Below are 18287 nucleotides of genomic sequence, written 5' to 3' on the forward strand. Positions count from 1 at the left end.
CCTAGTCCCCGGTGCCTGGAGCCGGGGCTCCCCCTCCGCGCTCCACTTCTTTCCCTTCCCCCTTCCTCCCCCTTTCTCCCCCTCCCTCCTCCTCCTCCTTGCCGGCCTCAGTCCGCGTACTTAAAGCGGCGCGGGCAGGCGCGGGCGGGCGGCCCAGCCGGGCGGTGGCAGATGCACCCAGCAGTGGCAGCCGCCGGCGGCGCACAGGTGACCGGCCTGCGGCACAGCCTGGTCAGGGGGCGCTCGGGGAGAGCTGGCTGGAGTGGGAGGCCGATCTGCCCCCAGCGCGCGCGCGTCTCGGCGCCAGGAGCCGTCCCGGGGCGTGTTGGCGAGCACTGATATAGATATAAGGACATTTCTCTCCATGGCGTCACGTGACATAATTACCACCAGAATCAATCAAGATGAATTGCACGTCAGCGCCCGGTGGGGATTTTTGCTTAGTTGATCCTGGCCCAAGCCTCTTGTGCAATCGATGGCTCAGGTTGGCGGCGCGGGGAGCGGCCCGGGGCTCGCCGGCGCGCACGCCGCGGAGCCATGAACGACTTTGACGAGTGCGGCCCGAGCGCAGCCAGCATGTACCTGCCCGGCTGCGCCTACTATGTGGCCCCGTCGGACTTCGCCAGCAAGCCGTCGTTCCTGTCGCAACCGTCGTCCTGCCAGATGACTTTCCCCTACTCTTCCAACCTGGCGCCGCACGTCCAGCCCGTGCGCGAAGTGGCCTTCCGCGACTACGGCCTGGAGCGCGCCAAGTGGTCATACCGCGGCGGCGGCGGCAGCGGCGGCGCAGGGGGCGGCGGCGGCGGGGGCGGCCCCGGCGGGGGCGGCAGTGGCGGCGCCGGGGGCTACGCTCCCTACTACGCGGCTGCTGCTGCTGCGGCGGCGGCGGCGGCGGCGGCCGAGGAGGCGGCCATGCAGCGCGAGCTGCTCCCGCCCGCGGGCCGCCGGCCGGACGTGCTCTTCAAGGCGCCCGAGCCGGTGTGCGCCGCGCCCGGGCCGCCGCACGGCCCTGCGGGCGCCGCCTCCAACTTCTACAGCGCCGTGGGCCGCAACGGCATCCTGCCGCAGGGCTTCGATCAGTTCTACGAGGCTGCGCCCGGGCCCCCGTTCGCCGGGCCGCAGCCCCCTCCGCCTCCCGCGCCGCCGCAGCCCGAGGGCGCCGCCGACAAGAGCGACCCCAAGACGGCGGCCAGTGGCGGCGGGGGAAGTCCCTGCGCCAAGACGACCCCCGGCTCGGAGCCCAAGGGGGCGGCAGAAGGCGGCGACGGCGAGGTGCCCCCGGGGGAGGCGGGGGCTGAGAAGAGCGGAGGCACAGGTAGGCACCGGACGCGGGGTGGGCGGCTGGGCTTGGGGGCCCTGGGCGCGGGGGGGCGGAGGGGGCCTCCCTCTGCTCGCGCCGTTTTATGTGCTACTTTATAAGCGTTCGAAGGGGTTTATACATCCTATAAGATTTCCCTGGCCGTTGTAAAGCGTGTTTACGATAGGAAACCAATTTAGGTGGGCTTAAGGTAGACTTCGAGGAGGACATTAATCGCTGCAGAGAGCTTTCCCCCAGTTTTGTGCGTGGAGGCGGGGGGTCCTAGAGACCGTGGAGGGACGTAGGAAGGGAGGGGAGATTTCAAGCCAATTTGTGAGTGTGGACACTCGAGCCTCCTGCTTTTAAAGGAGTGGGGGGTTGGGGAAGAGTTTGATCCTTGAACTGGACTTTATCCAAACCTCTGGCTGAGGCACGCTGCTGGCTGGAGTCGAGCAGATGCCCGGCACGCTCGTGTTTCTCTTCTGAGTCCAGCTCAGAGCCTGCCTCGCTCTCTGCTTTCCCACCTCGATGCCAGGCTGTGTGTGTGTGTGTGTGTGTGTGTGTGTCGGGGCGTGAACACAGGTCCACGCCCGCACTCTGTCCTGTGCCCGCCCATATATCATCCCCCACGACGCAGGCAGGGCCTTTCAGCCGCAGCAGGGACGTCCCCAACCGGCCGAGGCCTGGCCCTTGCGCGGCCCGAGCGGGCAGGCAGTGGCCTCTCTCACCCCTTGGTCTCTTTAACTTGCAGTGGCCCCCCAGCGGTCTCGGAAAAAGCGCTGTCCCTACACCAAGTACCAGATCCGCGAACTGGAACGCGAGTTTTTCTTTAACGTGTACATAAACAAAGAGAAAAGACTCCAACTCTCTCGGATGCTCAACCTTACTGACCGGCAAGTCAAAATCTGGTTCCAGAATCGCAGGATGAAAGAAAAGAAACTGAACAGAGACCGTCTGCAGTATTTCACTGGAAACCCCTTATTTTGAGAGCTCCAGGAGCACCCCTCTCCCCGAGCCCCACGCACCCACTCTCCTCCCCACCAGCCTGCCCTGAGCAGGCCCAATGTCCTTGGGTTTAATGACGCCTCTTCTCTGTGGAACTCCACGATTCCTTCCCACGGTCAACTCGGGACCTCCCAGCGACCACTGCAGCCTGCGGACGAGGTCGGGGACTTGGCCGAACGGATCCTAATAAGGGGAAAATGGTAAATGCAAACGTCCCTTTACAGTTTTACTGCCAATGTGCTGTTGTTCTTCCCTCTCTCTGAGCTCCCGTGGGGACGCTGTGGGATCTGTAGAGAGTTAGGCCGAGGGGCTGGAAGGCACTTGTTTTTGTTCTGAGTTTAAGGGACGGCATCTTCCCCCCTTGGTGAATGCAGATTATTTAAACTCTGGGAAATGTACCTTTGGTCTGTCGTATCAAGGCATGAGTCACTGTCTTTTGTGTGAATAAATGGTTTCTAGTAAAATGGAGGTTATAGCTTCAATACACTGTATGAATTTTCCTCTTTGAAGAAGTTTAGTGTCTGATTAGGATATTTTTGTGGCCAGAACCTTCTCCCCCAAGCAACTGAAAATCAAGTGAAAAGCTTTTTAATCCCGCTAAGATAAGACTTGTTCTTTCCCATCCCTTCTAAGCTACACTAGCATTAAAAATAACTTTAGGGATGACTCTCTGAATTGAAGATGTGACCCAGCCATGCTGGTGCTGCCTTATCCAGGCAATGAGGCTGGGACAGCAGGAACCTAAGAAACAAGTCTCCTTGCCCACCTCACCCTATCCTACACCCAGGGTAGTAAACTTGGAATTCCTTTAAAAAAAAAAAAATACTGGGTAGGAGATCCAAATTCACTCTTAATAAGATGTCAAGGAGGCAGGGTCCCTTAAAAGAAGAAATTAAAAACTAGAACCTTTCATTGAAACAAAACTAATTTTCTAAAGGGAAGGTATCAGGGGTGGAGAGGCCTGGGTCCTTGCTGGCATCACAGGGACCTGGAGCAGAGAAGGTCTCCCTCACTGCCCCGCCTTGGAAATAGGGCCCAGGACTGCAGACCACTTCTCACAGCATTTACCGCTTCAAGTTAAAGAATGTGGTGGAGGCTGCACCGCACTTTATGTTGCAGGGCCAGGCCAGGCTGTTTACAAAACCTTGAACTGTCTAGACAACACCATAAAAGCCAAAGTTCTAAACAGCTTAATTGGGTTATATTATACACCTTCTGGTGGGCCCAAAAGAGATTTCCGCAATGTGCAATAAACTGGAAGAGTGAGAAAAGCTTCTCTTTCTCTGAAAAGAGTAAAGTGAATCTTATGCCTCTTAACCGCTCATAAGTCCAAAGTAAAAAAATAAATCCATGAGCTATACAGCACCCCATGCATCTTCCAAGGAGGCATGCATTTCCAAATGCAAAAATTTTTTTAAATTATCAAAGCTTTTGGAAGGAAGGAAAAACATAAGTGCATAAGTGTATGCCTTTGAACTTCCAAAATGTCAAGGTCATCACCTTTAACCTTTCTGAATAATTAGGCGCCTTAAGGTTCTTCTGTGATATTCAACTGCCACCCACTTTCACACACACATGCTCACACACATCCAGAGCCCCACACACATTTATGACCACACAGAATCATATCGAGGGCTCACCATAAATCTAGGCAAATTCCTAATTTCAGGATCAATAACCTTAATTTCCCTTCAAACATTTGTGTAATTCAGTACCAATTGACTTCTTTTAAAAATACTGGTTATATTAAAATGTCTACCAGCATGCTTTTACTACAGCTAGGAAGTGCTGGTTGTTTTTTTCTTTTTTGCTGCGGGGGGGGGGGTGTCATAGATATCAGTCCATTAGCTCTAATGAAGAAACACGATTTTGAAAGTAGGCATTTGAAGAAGAAAGTTCTATTACAGACTTACTTCGTTATATTTGAAAAAAAAGTCACCCTGTCAAATAAGTTACTGTACTTTCTATGATATGGAACAAAAGAAAATATATTTATATTGTTTCCAAAAGGGTCCCGCAACGTTTGGTGAAGGATGCGATAGAAACAAAGCCTACAATTGAATAATTTCGTTCAGAAGGGGACTCCTTTGTTTGCAATCCTAGGCATTCGTTACAATGTCAGTGCCCTAGTAATGTGATCATTCCAGGAGGCTAAAACTGGTTTATTTTCTTCTCTCTCCCTCTCTCTCTCTCGCTCGCTGGCTTGTTCTTTTTTAAATGCTGCGTCTAAATGTAGCAGCTTGTATGTCCACCACCTTAGTCAAGCCGAACCTAGAGATACCATTTCGCGTTTGCATGGCCTTGGAGAGCCACACGGGGGCGTGCTCACGTTCCAGACGCCTCATTTGTCGGAGAGGCCGCGGTACCGTATCTTTCGGATACTGGATTCTAATATGCAATCTTAACCGGCTAGAAACCGCTAAGGTGTTTGCTTGCTGCTTGTTTGGTCTCCGCAGCCATGAGGTTGGGAAGTTGTATAAAGACAGAGGAACGCGAGCAGATTCCTGAAATAAGAGATCACCTAATCGTTGTCTTATAAAGCTGTTGTAAAGAATACTTTGGTATAACCTGGTGGTGTCCAAAAGAGGTTTTTAAAAGACAAATATGTGCATTTCAAAAAAAATAAGTCACGCCACTGCAAGTTAATTAAATTATGGAAATCAATTTTCTTGGTTTGAGTGTGTGGAGAGCGATAGGAAGGTAGGACCACCCCTGCCTACAACCGCGTCCGCCTTGCACGCTCTCCGACCGCCTGGGGTGATTAAAAGGCTTTTGTTTAAGACAGATCAGGGCGCCGGCAACTTAGCTGAGTGTGGTCTCGGAAAAATGAGATGCGTCGAGACCTAGCGGGTCGTTCTGCGCCAGGCACCCCCACCCCCACCCCCGGTAGTGCCTGGCGCTCGGGACTATCGGTAGTGACCGGGAGGCGCAGGCAGGACTGGGTTGGGGCTCCCGGCCGTACCGAGCTAGTGTGGCAGCGGGGAGCGGTAGACAGCCCCGGGGAACGTTATACTTCAGGGCGTCGTGCAATGGAGTATGCATTTGAAGCAAACGGGGCTTTGCGTTTGACAGAACCCTGACCAGCCTTCCAAGCCGTCTGCTGGCATTGAGCGTGGAGTTTGATTTTGGCACAGGCTCCTGAAAGCAGTTTTCTTTCCGTATGCCCTCCTCAACCCCATTCCCACCCCGAAAGCTCCCGACATTGTGGAGGGCCTGTGCCACCAACCAGGGTCCGAAAGAGAAGTTCCAGAATGAAAGGTGGCAGTCCCTTCTTTGCTGAAGTTCATTGTAAAGCACACGCAACCCCGGAATTAGTGAGGACCTCCTCAACTTCGCTGTCTTTGCCCCCTCCCTCCGGGCCCTGGACTGAAAGACTCTGGGTCCACGCCTGGGAGTTGGCGTCGGCTTCAGTGGAGGCTGGGGGCCACGAGTCTCCCCACCCCATGGGAGGCGCCAGCCAGAGGCATTGATGTTCCCCGCGGGCACCCTGGCTCCTGCCTGTCTGACTGTGGGTCCAGCTTAGCTATTGTGAATCGACATTTCCCGGGGCCTAACCTGGGCCTCAGTCCAAGTGGGGTGAGAGTCCTCCTCCCCAAATGTCGTTGTGTTCCTCTTCAGCCAGCTCCAGCGGGGGCGCTTGTGGCCTTGGAGGGCCCCTTGGCTTTGGCTGGCAGCCTCTCCTAGACCACGAGTGCTCAGCAATCTGTAGTCCCTTTCCTCTCGGCAGCGCCCAAGTTGAGTCTAAAAAAGACCGGGGAATTGGTGAATTGGACCAGGACTTCTCCAGGCTGCAGACCTGACCTTTCTGGATCATTCCGGGCATGTGGGGCTTATGGTGCATGGCCCCAGCATCTTGAGTCGCTGAGGTCTCAGAGCTTGAAGTGAAGGGAGATTGGGAGAAGTAGGAGTCTTTTGTGTCTGCAAAGGGAAGAGGTTCCTAGGCTGCTGGTCCTTTTGCAATGTCTCCCTAGACCTGTCTTTGCATTGGTGGCGGCTTCCCTGGCCTCCCCAGTTGCCCTTTTGAGTTCTTTTCACATTGGCTGGGAGGTACACGGTGCAACCCAGAAGGGTGCTTGGAGGAAGCAGCTTTTAAAATTTGTGCCCATCCACTCTGCCCCCCCAAAAGTGGCACATCTATGAGAGGTCACTCAGGGCCCAAAATCAGTGGATCCCCAGGTCCACCCAGGCCCAGGGCCGCTGCCCTTCTTCCTGGTGACAGGAAGCACAGATGCAAGTCACTTCTTGATTACAAATGCTAATTTCTTGCTGAAGCGACACTTTTAATTTTTCTCTGGAAAGAACTGTGCCAGGGAGAAGGATGTCTTGGTACAATTGTGGATATTCATCTCCTTTATGGTACAATATTGATTTATTATTAATGGTAACTGCTCCAACTGATCTAAAGATGATCGAAAACAGCAGCTATGTAGCTACATTAAATACTTGTAAGCAAAATAAAGCCTGGCCTTGAAAACCCAGTCTTTTCATTCCATTTGCTTTATCTTAGCCTTAGGGTCTTAGACAAACTTTCCATCCTCCCAGGCTCAGATCATTCTCTTCCTTGTATTGTTTCTATTTTGCTTGATTTTTATAATAAAATCTCTCCAAAATATTGGCAGTTTCTGGCGTCAAGGAGCTGGTCTGAAGATAAAAATTTGAAAAAGAATAAATAGAATTTTGTGATCATAGATTCAAAATTATATCTGATACGCATTTTTCCCCCCTCCGGTGAGTGAAGATGACCTATTTAAAACCAAATCCAGCATGGGAGTGACTTTGAGCCTGAAGGCGCAGGGAGCTGAAACAGAAAGGCTCCCCAAATTCAGGAGGCAGATGTCCTGGTTAATGGCAGATATACCCCTTCGGTGAGGAATTGCTGGTTTTTTAGCTTGGATGTTTTCTTCATATATAAATAAAGATTATGAAAGGACATTTGATGGGCATAAAATTTGCGATTAGATTGAACACTCTTGCCTCTCGTGGGATAGGAGAACTGGACAGCGGCGTTCCGGGCGGCTCCCTTGGCCGACATGCAAGGGAGGACAGTGCCGGAGCGCCAGGCTGGCGTCAGGGCGCCTGCCGAGAGCGTGTGCAGTGTGCAGTGGGCACTTTGTCCAGCCCTGGGCACGCTTAGCTGTGGCTGAGATCATGATCTCCTCCTTGAGAGAAGGCAATTTTCGGGGTGCTAGTCCCTGGCTGTTAGCTTTGAACAGGACCTTAGCAGACTTGGGTCAAAAGTTGGGTTTTTTTCCCTGCCGTCCTCACTCCCCCACCCCCAAGCCTAAGAACAGCCACCCCTGCCGAAGGTAATGTTTAAACCTCCGCTTCCTTAGCCGGCGTCCCGCAGCCGGAGCAGTTAGAGGCACCAGGCTTTTAACCTGACAATGATGTTGTATTTGAACAGCTGCGTAAAGGTTTAAAAGGTCTGTCTCATTGCCACCGAGGGGTTTTTTTTAAAAGGGGTTATTGTTTGGGCGAGGGCAGTGTGAGGGGACAGCCGAAGCGGTCCCAAGGCCGAAAATAATGTCCAACGACTTTTTCCACCAGGCCAGGGGAGATTCCTTTTGGGGAGGGGTGGACAAAGGGTTTGCTGGAAAAGGTTTTTGTGAAGGAGCGAGCGGGCTACTACGTCCACCAGTAGGCTGAGTATCGGGCTCCCCCCGCCCCCCCAAAAAAAAAGGCAAGGCAGAAACCCAGTTTGCCCACAAGTTCAGTCTCTGGGCCTGAAATCCCAGGCCAGCCCCCGTGACAGGAGTGTGGGGAGAAGAAAACACGGATGCCTCCCCAGACAGAGAGCTGGTTTACGATCAGAGTTTCCGGGGCCCTTCTCCTCTCTCGGATGCAGGAAAGGGGATCCAGGAAGCCTGAGAATGGCTCCAGTGCCCTGGCCGGGCCCCTCACCCAAGGCAAACCTTTGGAAATCAAGTTTAAAGCTCCCTGCTGCTGCCCCGAGGCCGCGGCTTCCGAAGGACTGCTCACCGCCTGCAACAGAGAACGAGGGAGGAAGTTGTTGAAGAAGTTTCTCATAAAACTCTGAGTTTCCATGGTGGTGATGGTGGTTGTTCTTTTAATGAGGTCGACCACAACCCCAGACCAAATCCTTTTTATAGAACTTTCCCTCACCAAAGGAAACACAGGACTAAGGTTCTCCCACCTCCTTTTTTCCCTCCCTTCCCTTATCCAAACAGAACCTTCTCAAATAATTTTAGGAATTGCCCAAAACTGTAAACCTCAACTTCTGACAAAAGTATAAGCTTTTAATATTTGACAATTTGTGTTAAAACAAAAATTGACCTTCTTGGTTAGTAGCGAGGGGGGAAAATCAATAGTATAATTTTCAATAATTCATAAAGCGAACGCCATTATGCTAAATCTTAACTATTAATCTTATCCTTTACAAAGTCTCGATTGATTTGTTAATAAAATATCTTCCCGTGTGTGGCAACAGCGGGTATAACTCTTTAAAAACCTTCAGAAGCAAGAAAATTACCAAGTAGCCCAAGAATGTAGATGAGAATTTTATTGATCGCCCTGATTCTTCTTAATATGTATTAATAAATTCCACAACCTTTTGTACCTTGCACTTGTCAAAAACCAATGCTTTTACAAAATCCATAAAAGGAAAACATATTTTTCTTTGCAGAAGAACCATATGACACCTTTGCATCACTCTCTCCTGCTTGGCCCAGTCAATTTTCTAAAACTTCTGGAGTCTGAGGGTGAGAGTTTCCCCTTCCTAGAAAACATTCTTTTCGCTCTTCTTCCTTCCTTCCTCTTTGCCCTCTATTTTCAGGGCGTGTGGGGAGGGAAATCTCGGTTTAGTTGGTTTAGTTCTTCCGCTGAGAACCGGGGGGGACGCTTTCGCGGATGCCGCGCTGCTGGCGAGGGACTGTCTCCGGGCTCAAAGCTCCCAGCGGCCCGGCCCGCAGAGGTCCGGGTGTGGTTCCCCGAAGAGCCGAAGGCTCGAGTAGCCCACTGGAGCGCAGAGGCGCCGGCAGCTGGGGTGGGCTGGCGGGCCGAGGCAGAGGACAGTGCCGGGGCCGGGCCGGTCTTCGGGGCTCCGCGGGGCTAGTCAGCTGCGTGGCCTCTCGGCCCTCGCGGCCCTTCTCGACTCCACTCCCCAGGATGTCTTGGACGCGTCTAAGGCGCCAGAGCTCTTTCCTGTGGACTCCTGGGGTGGGATGTCTCAGAGTCTGGGGAGTCCAACTCACCTTCCCAGGCTGTCCGGGACAAAATGAACCAGGCTGGGCCCCCACCCACCGCCCTGGCCCCGGCCCTCTCGGGCGCCTTCTGCCTGGGTGTGTGCGGGGAATGCTTCTGTGTGCTGGCGCCACGGCGCCCGGGCTTCCCTCCCCGCGTGTGTCCTCCCGGAGACCCCTCGGGCCGAGCCTTTCCTTCCGCCTGCGGGGCCCAGAGGCTGGAGTGGGGGACGCGAGTGGGGCGGGCGGACAGAGCGAGCCCCGGGAGGCTGGCGGGCGGCGGAGAGCGCTGCGCCGGTTGTCTCCAGCGCGCACTATCGCGGGCGCGTAGTAGATGTCGCTGTTGTCCGCGCTTACGCGGCCGGCTGGCCGGGCTCTGGAGCACGTGACCTGCGAGGAGGCTGCGGCTCAAGGCCATTTTCAAATCTCATTGGCTTGGTTGTCATGTGGTCGGCAGAGGCATCCACAATTACACGGGGAATGTTTTCCTAGAGATGTCAGCCTACAAAGGACACAATCTCTCTTCTTCAAATTCCTCCCCAAAATGTCCTTTCCCAACAGCTCTCCTGCTGCTAATACTTTTTTAGTAGATTCCTTGATCAGTGCCTGCAGGAGTGACAGTTTTTATTCGAGCAGCGCCAGCATGTACATGCCACCACCTAGCGCAGACATGGGGACCTATGGAATGCAAACCTGTGGACTGCTCCCGTCTCTGGCCAAAAGAGAAGTGAACCACCAAAATATGGGTATGAATGTGCACCCTTATATACCTCAAGTAGACAGTTGGACAGACCCGAACAGATCTTGTCGGATAGAGCAACCTGTTACACAGCAAGTCCCCACTTGCTCCTTCACCACCAACATTAAGGAAGAATCCAATTGCTGCATGTATTCTGATAAGCGCAACAAACTCATTTCTGCTGAGGTCCCTTCGTACCAGAGGCTGGTCCCTGAGTCCTGTCCCGTTGAGAACCCCGAGGTTCCTGTCCCTGGATATTTTAGACTGAGTCAGACCTACGCCACCGGGAAAACCCAAGAGTACAATAACAGCCCCGAAGGCAGCTCCACAGTCATGCTCCAGCTCAACCCTCGCGGCGCGGCCAAGCCGCAGCTCTCGGCCGCCCAGCTGCAGATGGAAAAGAAGATGAACGAGCCAGCGAGTGGCCAGGAGCCCACCAAAGTCTCCCAGGTGGAGAGCCCTGAAGCCAAGGGTGGCCTTCCGGAAGAGAGGAGCTGCCTGGCAGAGGTCTCCGTGTCCAGTCCCGAAGTACAGGAGAAGGAAAGCAAAGGTCGGTATGAGCAGAGTTGTCACCCCAGCGGGGCGCGCAGCCCCGGAACCGGCAGAGAGAGGGAACACCCGGGTGCCCAGTGCCGAGCCGGCAGCCTGGGGCCCCGACTGGCAGGTGCCTCTCCTCCCGTCTTTTAGAGGGGCAGTCTTAATCCCGAGATGGTTTCCTCTTCTGCCGCGCTGCCCTGACCCTCCTGGCTAGTCCTGGCCCCATGCTGATGGCGCCTGGGCAGAGGAAGGGCTTGCTGGGTTTATTTTTCCTGAGCTAGACCTGAAATGCAACAAAAGAGCTCAAATGAGACCTGCGGCTGGTAAACGCGGCCCCAGAACCTCCTTTCTCCCGCTCAGATTTGCAGTCCCAGCCATGCCTTTCACTCAATGATGATTTTAAGGTGGTCCAAGGTACCGTGTTCGTGTTCAAGTGTATGCACCCCGCATCCTGCGAGCTTGGGGACAGCAAGGGGAACGAGATGGCTGGACCAGTTAGTGCTTGGGCCGGAGAACAGGGCTCCCTGCCTCCGCCGGGCTAGGTAACCTTGGCTTTGTCTGGGGAAAGTGCCGAAAGCTTTGCAGTCCTTTTGCAAAGGGGCAAAGGCAGAAGGGGGGGGGGAGGAGAATGGAATATGCATGGCCCGCCCGGCAGGGCCAGACTTAGGGCTGGATAGGGCAAAGAGCCAGGGGCTCTGGCTTTTCTGCCCCTGATCCTCTGCCCCAGTGCTCAGAGCTGGGCCACAGCAAGGAGCTACATTTCTCATTTCTGGGAGAATGCTTTTGTGTGGGGGCAAGAAAGCACAAGAATTCAGGAAATTCTGGGGCATTCAGCGATGCCCAGGCAGGGCGGAGAAGGTGTACTCGGTTCCTCTGGTATCTTTGAAAGAGAATTGGTACCTATAAGCCTGGCTGTGGGGCTCCCCGCCTGCCTGGGAGAAGGGGGAAGAAGTGGCAGGTTTGGGGATCTGAGGCAGCAGTGGGATTTGTAGGCTTGTCAGACTGTGGTTTGCTTCTTCCACTCTAGCCCTGTTGTGAGATGATCATTTAGAATGTTGCTGGTGAGATCCTGAAAGTTTACTATTGTACTAATATTTTGTGCAGGTCAGAAAGTAGAGAGAGAAAGAGAGAGAGAACGCTGACACAGACGGCAAGAATACCCACCCATTTGTGTCATTTTGGGTACTTTAACTAACCTGGCATCATTTACAAATATCTTTCAGGGCCCACCTCATGTGAGTAATGTTTAATGCAAGCATTTTCCAAAGCGGCCTGGCTGCCAGCGGGGTCATGGCCAAGGGTAAATTTGAACAGATTGAAAGAAAAAAAAAATTCTTGATTTTTTTTCTTCTTCTCCCTTTAATTTTGTTAGAGGAAATCAAGTCTGATACTCCAACCAGCAATTGGCTCACTGCAAAGAGTGGCAGAAAGAAGAGGTGCCCTTACACTAAGCACCAAACGCTGGAATTAGAAAAAGAGTTCTTGTTCAATATGTACCTCACCCGCGAGCGCCGCCTAGAGATCAGTAAGAGCGTTAACCTCACCGACAGGCAGGTCAAGATTTGGTTTCAAAACCGCCGAATGAAACTCAAGAAGATGAGCCGAGAGAACCGGATCCGAGAACTGACCGCCAACCTCACCTTCTCTTAGGTCCGAGGCCCGTCAGAGGTTAGGATCGGAGAGGGGCGCCGAGTTCCAGGGCCGAGTGCTGGAGGACTGGGAAGGCGGAAACAAAACCTTCAATGCTCTTTGTTTTTTGATTTTTTTTTTTTTTTTTTCCTGCTAGAATGTGACTTTGGGGTCATTCTGTTCGTGCTGCAAGTGATCTGTAATCCCTATGAGTATATATATATATATATATTAAAAAAACTAGCACGTGTAATTTATTATTTTTTTCATCGTAATGCAGGGTAACTATTACTGCGCATTTTCATTTGGCTCTTAACTTATTGGAACTGTAGAGCATCCATCAATCCACTCGTCCATCCAGCAATGTGACTTTTTCATGTTTTTCCTAACACAAAAGGTCTGTGTGTGTGGTTAGTCCATGAGCTCATGGCGTTTTGAATACATCCAGTACTTAAAAGTACTTAAATTACATATATATTTAAAAAGATTAAAACCCACAAGCTTTGGGGGGAGGGGGACTAAAAAAGCACATTACAATGTATCTTTTTGCAAATGAGTTTAGCAGTTGTCCTTGGTGAGATGGAATATTGACTTTGCCTTGTAGCCTTTCCCTTGTGGTGCATCTGTGGTTTGGTAGAAGTACAACAGCAACCTGTCCTTCTGTGCATGTTCTGGTCGCATGTATAATGCAATAAACTCTGGAAACGAGTGCACTCCCTCTGCTTTCTGAAATGGAAATATGTTGTGATGGAGATGAAAGACTTTGGTGAGATTATCTTCCTGTTAAACTGTTTGTTTGGGGCAGTTGCGGGGGTGGTAGAAAGTAGGGGAAGGGATATGGGAGAGAAAAGCTGAAGGGGGCCTTTGGTGCTGAAATTTGGCAGTGGTGGGGGAGCGATAATTCAGGCTGTGCCTGCTGTTTTCCTAGTTGGGAAGAAAGAGGGTCCTGTCTCCCCCTCCTCTCATGATAGTAACATAATTGATTTGTCAATGGATGTGAACTTTCCTCTAGCCTGAGCCTGGTAAGTAAACCTGTGTCCAAACCGCATTTTCCTCGCAACTCTCCGCTTGTGTGTCTTCCTCTCTTTGGTTTTGGTTGTGTTATTTTTAATGCTTTCAGTGGAGTATTGGTGATTTCTAGCTGCTGTGCCATTGTCAGGGACTAGGTTGAAATCAGTCTTGCCCACCTGGAAGCCGTGGGGCCTCCATTACAGGAGCAAAGACAAGCAGCAGCTTAGCATTGCATTGGATCCATTTCTGCTCCCCTGTTCTTATCCCGACCCCCATCCCAAGCACAAGATAGCCAGGCCACAGTGAAGCCAAGGATGAGTGAGTTTTCTCATCCCACTTTGCCCTGGTTTCCTTGTGGAAGGATTTTATGCTCAGTCATTACCTTTTGGTGGTCTACATGGAAAAAAAAAAATTAAAGGAAGGAAAGATTTTCACCAGCTAATTCTCCCTCCATTTAATTACAAACTGCTGATTGGAGCCATTGTATCTGGGAGGCAAGAAAATGTATGAAGGGTGACTGAAAGAATTTGCAGATGAACATGACTTCTCATGAAGTCCAATGTTCCAGTTGTTACCATGGCACAGAAAACTCCAGTTATCTTTTCCCTGTGTGTGTGTGCATATAGATAGATGGATAGATAGATATATAGATTGACTGATGGATTTCAGGATCCCCAGCCCACGAGAGTCTAGACTTTGGTAGTCCTTCCAGGGAGAAGAGGAGAGGCCTTGGGGGGATGAGCTGACAGAGAATTCGTTACCCCAGGTTGTGCTGTGGTTTCAAAAGGTTTCCAGTAGACTCAAGCAGCTTCCTTGACAAATCCTTGGATTTGTCAAAGGACAAATGAAAATGACAAATCCTTTTCGCGTCCCCCCCCTTTTCCCCTAAAGACAATCTCTTTAAGGGGGTCTCAGCCTTAAAACCCTCGACCAAGAGTCCTTGGGAGACTCAGTAATTATTCAGAGTTTTAAACTTCCTGCCGAAAACATGATTTTCCAGGTCCAAGACAGACCGCTTTAGGGGAGCCATTTCCTAGGGTGGAAGATGGATGGCATCAATGCCAGGTTGGGAACACTGGAATAGATCTGCACAGACCTCCATTGGTTGGGCAGGAGAAGGAAGGCAATTTTAGCTTCTCAGTTTACCTCCTGCGATGTGGGGAGCACCATTCGTTGTTGACAAGGGGTCATGTCTCAGAGGAAAATCTGGGCTACAGGCAGAGGCAGCTCCTCTGGAATAAAATCAGAAAGCCTTTGGCAAAGGCAATCAATCAGACCATAAGTAGCCATTTCCCTCCTTCCTTTCCGGGGCTCAAGGTGGGCTGGGAGCCCCCCAGGGGTGCGCGGGGCAACTTGTAGAGCGAGGAATATATCCTCCACCCGCCGACGCCCGACTGCTTTTTGTCTCGGCTCCCAGCCGGGCTTCCTAGGCTTTGTACCATGGATTTGGGAGTGACAATGGGCATTTCCCTCAGATTCAAGGCTGCCCAGGCTTACCTTTGGAGACTGGGGGGGGAAGTGGGGAGGAGGGAGACAAAGAAAGAAAAGAATTCGTAAGAGAGTAGCCCAAGGACCAGGCCATTTTTTAGAGATCTCTGGAATTCACTTGGAGGCGTCCAAGTGAGAACCAAGGGGAGCGGCCTGGCCCAGGGAAATGCTGTTCCCGATGGCCATTCTTGAGGCAGGGTCGGGGCGGCAGCGGGGTGCGGGCCTGCGCTAGCATTTGGGTTCTGCCCTATGGCGTGTTCTCTTCCAGGACCTTTCCAGAAGTCCCGGAGAAGACCAGGCACCCTGGCCGCCACGGTCCGCGCGGTGCTGACTGCCAGCTTGCGGACACTTCCGAAGGCAGACAGAGCCCGGGCGGCGGCCGCCGGCCGCGCCCAGCCCGAGGGCCAGGCCGCCCCAGCTCACCCCTCCGGCCTCGGCGTGTGCTCAGCCTCACGTCGGGGGTGTGTGTCTGCGCGGGCGTGTGTGAGTGTGGTAGGGGGAGGGGGGCCTTTCGAGCTGCTCCATCCGTCCGTTTTATTAGGGACACATTAATCTATAATCAAATACACCTCATAAAATTTTTATTGAAAGGCATAATATCATTACAGAGGTCTTCCACCTGTTTTAAACAACACGACAAGCTGTGAGAGAGCGTGTGTGGGTGTGGGTGTGCGTAGGCAGGGGTGGGCTGGGGCCGGGAGAGAAGCTCCGGGAGAACTCCCCTCGGGCGCCAGGGGGCCGCCTCGGAAGGCCGGCCTGCCTCGGGCCGCACAGGCTCGCGCTCCCCGCCCCCGGCCGCTCTGGGCTCTGCCAAGTGCTCGGAGCGCCCAGAACTCACGGCCGGGAGCTCGGAGCCCAGACGCCGGGGAGGCAGCCCCGGACCGGACTGCAAGACCGAGGGCGGCAAGAAGAGGCGAACAAATAGTCCCCAGCGCCTCCTGCGGCCGCGGTCGGGGCGCGTGGTCCCCGTCGCCACCGGGATGGCCGAGTCAGGCCGGGCCGAGCTCGGCGCACCGGCCGGGACCCGTGGGCTCTAATTGCTGCTCTTATGTTGATGATTTTTTTTTTTTTTAAATCACAGCAGCCCCCAGTTTAGCGGACTGATTTACTCCTGGTATTGGTAAATATGATCACGTGGGCCGCGCGACCAATGGTGGAGGCTGCAGCCTGCGAACTAGTCGGCGGCTCGGGCGCCGGCGGGGAGCGGCGCCGCGGCGGGCAGTGTAACCTTGGGTGGGAGCGCGGGGCGCCTCAAAATGTCCTCCAGTGGCACCCTCAGCAACTACTACGTGGACTCGCTCATAGGCCATGAGGGCGACGAGGTGTTCGCCGGGCGCTTCGGACCTCCAGGGCCTGGCGCGCAGGGCAGGCCCGCAGGTGTGGCCGACAGCCCGGCCGCCGCCGCCGCCGAGTTCGCCTCGTGTAGTTTTGCCCCCAAATCGGCCGTGTTCTCCGCCTCGTGGTCCGCGGTGCCCGCCCAGCCCCCGGCGGCGGCGGCGATGAGCGGTCTTTACCACCCATACGTGCCCCCGCCGCCCCTGGCCGCTTCCGCCTCCGAGCCTGGCCGCTACATGCGCTCCTGGATGGAGCCGCTGCCCGGCTTCCCGGGCGGTGCGGGCGGCGGCAGCGGCGGTAGCGGCGGCGGCGGCGGTGGCCCGGGCCCCGGTCCCAGCCCCGGCCCCAGCGGCCCACCCAACGGGCGCCACTACGGGATTAAGCCTGAAAGCGGAGCGGCACCAACCCCAGCCGCCGCCGCCGCCACCTCCACCTCCTCCACTTCCTCGTCTTCCTCCTCCAAAAGGACTGAGTGCTCCGCGGCCCGAGAGTCCCAGGGGAGCGGCGGCCCCGAGTTCTCTTGCAACTCGTTCCTACGGGACAAGGTGGCAGCGGCGGCGGCTGGGGGAGCCGGGCCCGGGGCGGGGATCGGATCCGGGTCCGGGGCAGGCGGCTCATCGGAGCCCTCGGCTTGCAGCGATCACCCGAGCCCGGGCTGTCCGCTGAAGGAGGAAGAGAAGCAGCATTCGCAGGCGCCGCAGCAGCAACTTGACCCAAGTAAGTGCAAAAGAAATTGCCCCCTGATTTATTGCTGAAACCTGTAAGGCTCGAATGTGCAAAACTGATAGTTTTACTAACCTATAAAAACGTCTAGACGCCTACCCTAGCCTGGGCGAGCTACACGCATCCATAAAAAAAGCGTCCCATAACCACCTACCCTGGGCACGCGGTTTGTACGGTAAACAGAGCGCGGGCATTAAGGCTTTTTATGATAATTCCCCCCCAAGTTGTGAAAAGCGGCCATCCTTGGTGAAATTAATTTAACGACCTCTTCTCTCCCCCACCCCGTTGTCTCTCCCTGCCTCCCCTCCGCCCCTCGCTCCCCTTCTTCAAACCCCCCTCTTCATAGACAACCCCGCAGCAAACTGGATCCACGCTCGCTCCACCCGGAAAAAGCGCTGTCCCTACACCAAATACCAGACGCTTGAGCTGGAGAAGGAATTCCTCTTCAACATGTACCTCACTCGGGACCGGCGCTATGAGGTGGCAAGGATTCTGAACCTCACAGAGAGACAGGTCAAAATCTGGTTCCAGAATCGTAGGATGAAAATGAAAAAGATGAGCAAGGAGAAATGCCCCAAGGGAGACTGACCCCGGCGCAGCGCCGGGAGGACCGCTCTGCTTTGCAATGGCAGTGGGGTTTTTTTCTTTGTGGGTGCTTGATTTCCAGAACTTCTCCAGCCATTCGGACATTCCCCCCACCCCATTTTAGGTAGAAGTGACTGTGTGGTTGGTTTCTGTGAGGTAATTTGGGGGACTCTGTATTTGCTCGCTTATGTGTTGGAGAAACCAAGTGGCTTTGGGGTTTTGCCCTATCCTGCTCCCCTCTTTTCCTGTTCCGTTGATTCCTTAGGAATTGCCATATTTTGTGAGTGCACGCTGGTTTGAGGAGCCCTCTCCTGTGTAAATGTCTCCTATATTTCTGAAAAGTGCTGTAGTTTAGCCCCGAGCGCTGCTTAGCGCTGCTCAAGCAGGGGCCAAGCGCACCCCATTTCCAAGAGCGAAGGCAGAGCGACGACAGTGCGGAGGCCCGCCCGGGCCGAGCCCCGGCCGTGTTGCCCACCGGTTATGAAAGCCCCTTTTCCTCAGGAAGGCCGCGGGCCCGCCACTGAGATCTGGAAGGAGGCCGAGAGAGGAGCCCAGGGCCTCCGGTGGGTCAGGGGTTTCTTCTCAGTGCACTGGAGGAGCCGCAGTCTCCCTGGGAGGGTTTGGCTCGCGTGGGCGGCCGCGGGTGTAGGCCCTCCCGGTTCCTGCCTGAGGACCAGTTGTAAATGCTACCGCTTCCTACCAATAAATGCTGACCTGATCAAATGGAGCCCAGACGCTG

The 18287-nt window shown here is 53.9% G+C and overlaps 3 protein-coding genes across 3 annotated transcripts; all 3 read left to right on the plus strand.

Annotated features, from left to right (window-relative positions):
* Nucleotides 1–135: 135 nt before the first annotated feature.
* Nucleotides 136–3220, plus strand: HOXD11 (homeobox D11). Its single transcript, XM_043488246.1, has 2 exons — nucleotides 136–1315; nucleotides 2049–3220. The coding sequence occupies exons 1-2, from the start codon at nucleotides 538–540 to the stop codon at nucleotides 2282–2284; spliced, it is 1014 nt and encodes a 337-aa protein (XP_043344181.1). The 5' UTR covers nucleotides 136–537; the 3' UTR covers nucleotides 2285–3220.
* Nucleotides 3221–9195: 5975 nt separating this feature from the next.
* Nucleotides 9196–13114, plus strand: HOXD10 (homeobox D10). The gene is made up of 2 exons (XM_043488245.1): nucleotides 9196–10790; nucleotides 12150–13114. The coding sequence occupies exons 1-2, from the start codon at nucleotides 9836–9838 to the stop codon at nucleotides 12425–12427; spliced, it is 1233 nt and encodes a 410-aa protein (XP_043344180.1). The 5' UTR covers nucleotides 9196–9835; the 3' UTR covers nucleotides 12428–13114.
* A 2490-nt stretch (nucleotides 13115–15604) lies between these two features.
* On the plus strand, nucleotides 15605–18287 carry HOXD9 (homeobox D9). Its single transcript, XM_043488226.1, has 2 exons — nucleotides 15605–16957; nucleotides 17310–18287. The coding sequence occupies exons 1-2, from the start codon at nucleotides 16162–16164 to the stop codon at nucleotides 17549–17551; spliced, it is 1038 nt and encodes a 345-aa protein (XP_043344161.1). The 5' UTR covers nucleotides 15605–16161; the 3' UTR covers nucleotides 17552–18287.

Source organism: Cervus canadensis, chromosome 15 (assembly GCF_019320065.1).
Source record: "Cervus canadensis isolate Bull #8, Minnesota chromosome 15, ASM1932006v1, whole genome shotgun sequence".
NCBI classification, from domain to species: domain Eukaryota; kingdom Metazoa; phylum Chordata; class Mammalia; order Artiodactyla; family Cervidae; genus Cervus; species Cervus canadensis.

Coding starts and splice junctions, on each gene's coding strand:
- HOXD11 (XM_043488246.1), top strand. CDS start 538: ATGAACGACTTTGACGAGTGCGGCCCGAGCGCAGCCAGCATGTACCTG. Junction 1,316..2,048: donor TGAGAAGAGCGGAGGCACAG/GTAGGCACCGGA, acceptor TTTAACTTGCAG/TGGCCCCCCAGCGGTCTCGG.
- HOXD10 (XM_043488245.1), top strand. CDS start 9,836: ATGTCGCTGTTGTCCGCGCTTACGCGGCCGGCTGGCCGGGCTCTGGAG. Junction 10,791..12,149: donor ACAGGAGAAGGAAAGCAAAG/GTCGGTATGAGC, acceptor TAATTTTGTTAG/AGGAAATCAAGTCTGATACT.
- HOXD9 (XM_043488226.1), top strand. CDS start 16,162: ATGTCCTCCAGTGGCACCCTCAGCAACTACTACGTGGACTCGCTCATA. Junction 16,958..17,309: donor GCAGCAGCAACTTGACCCAA/GTAAGTGCAAAA, acceptor CCCTCTTCATAG/ACAACCCCGCAGCAAACTGG.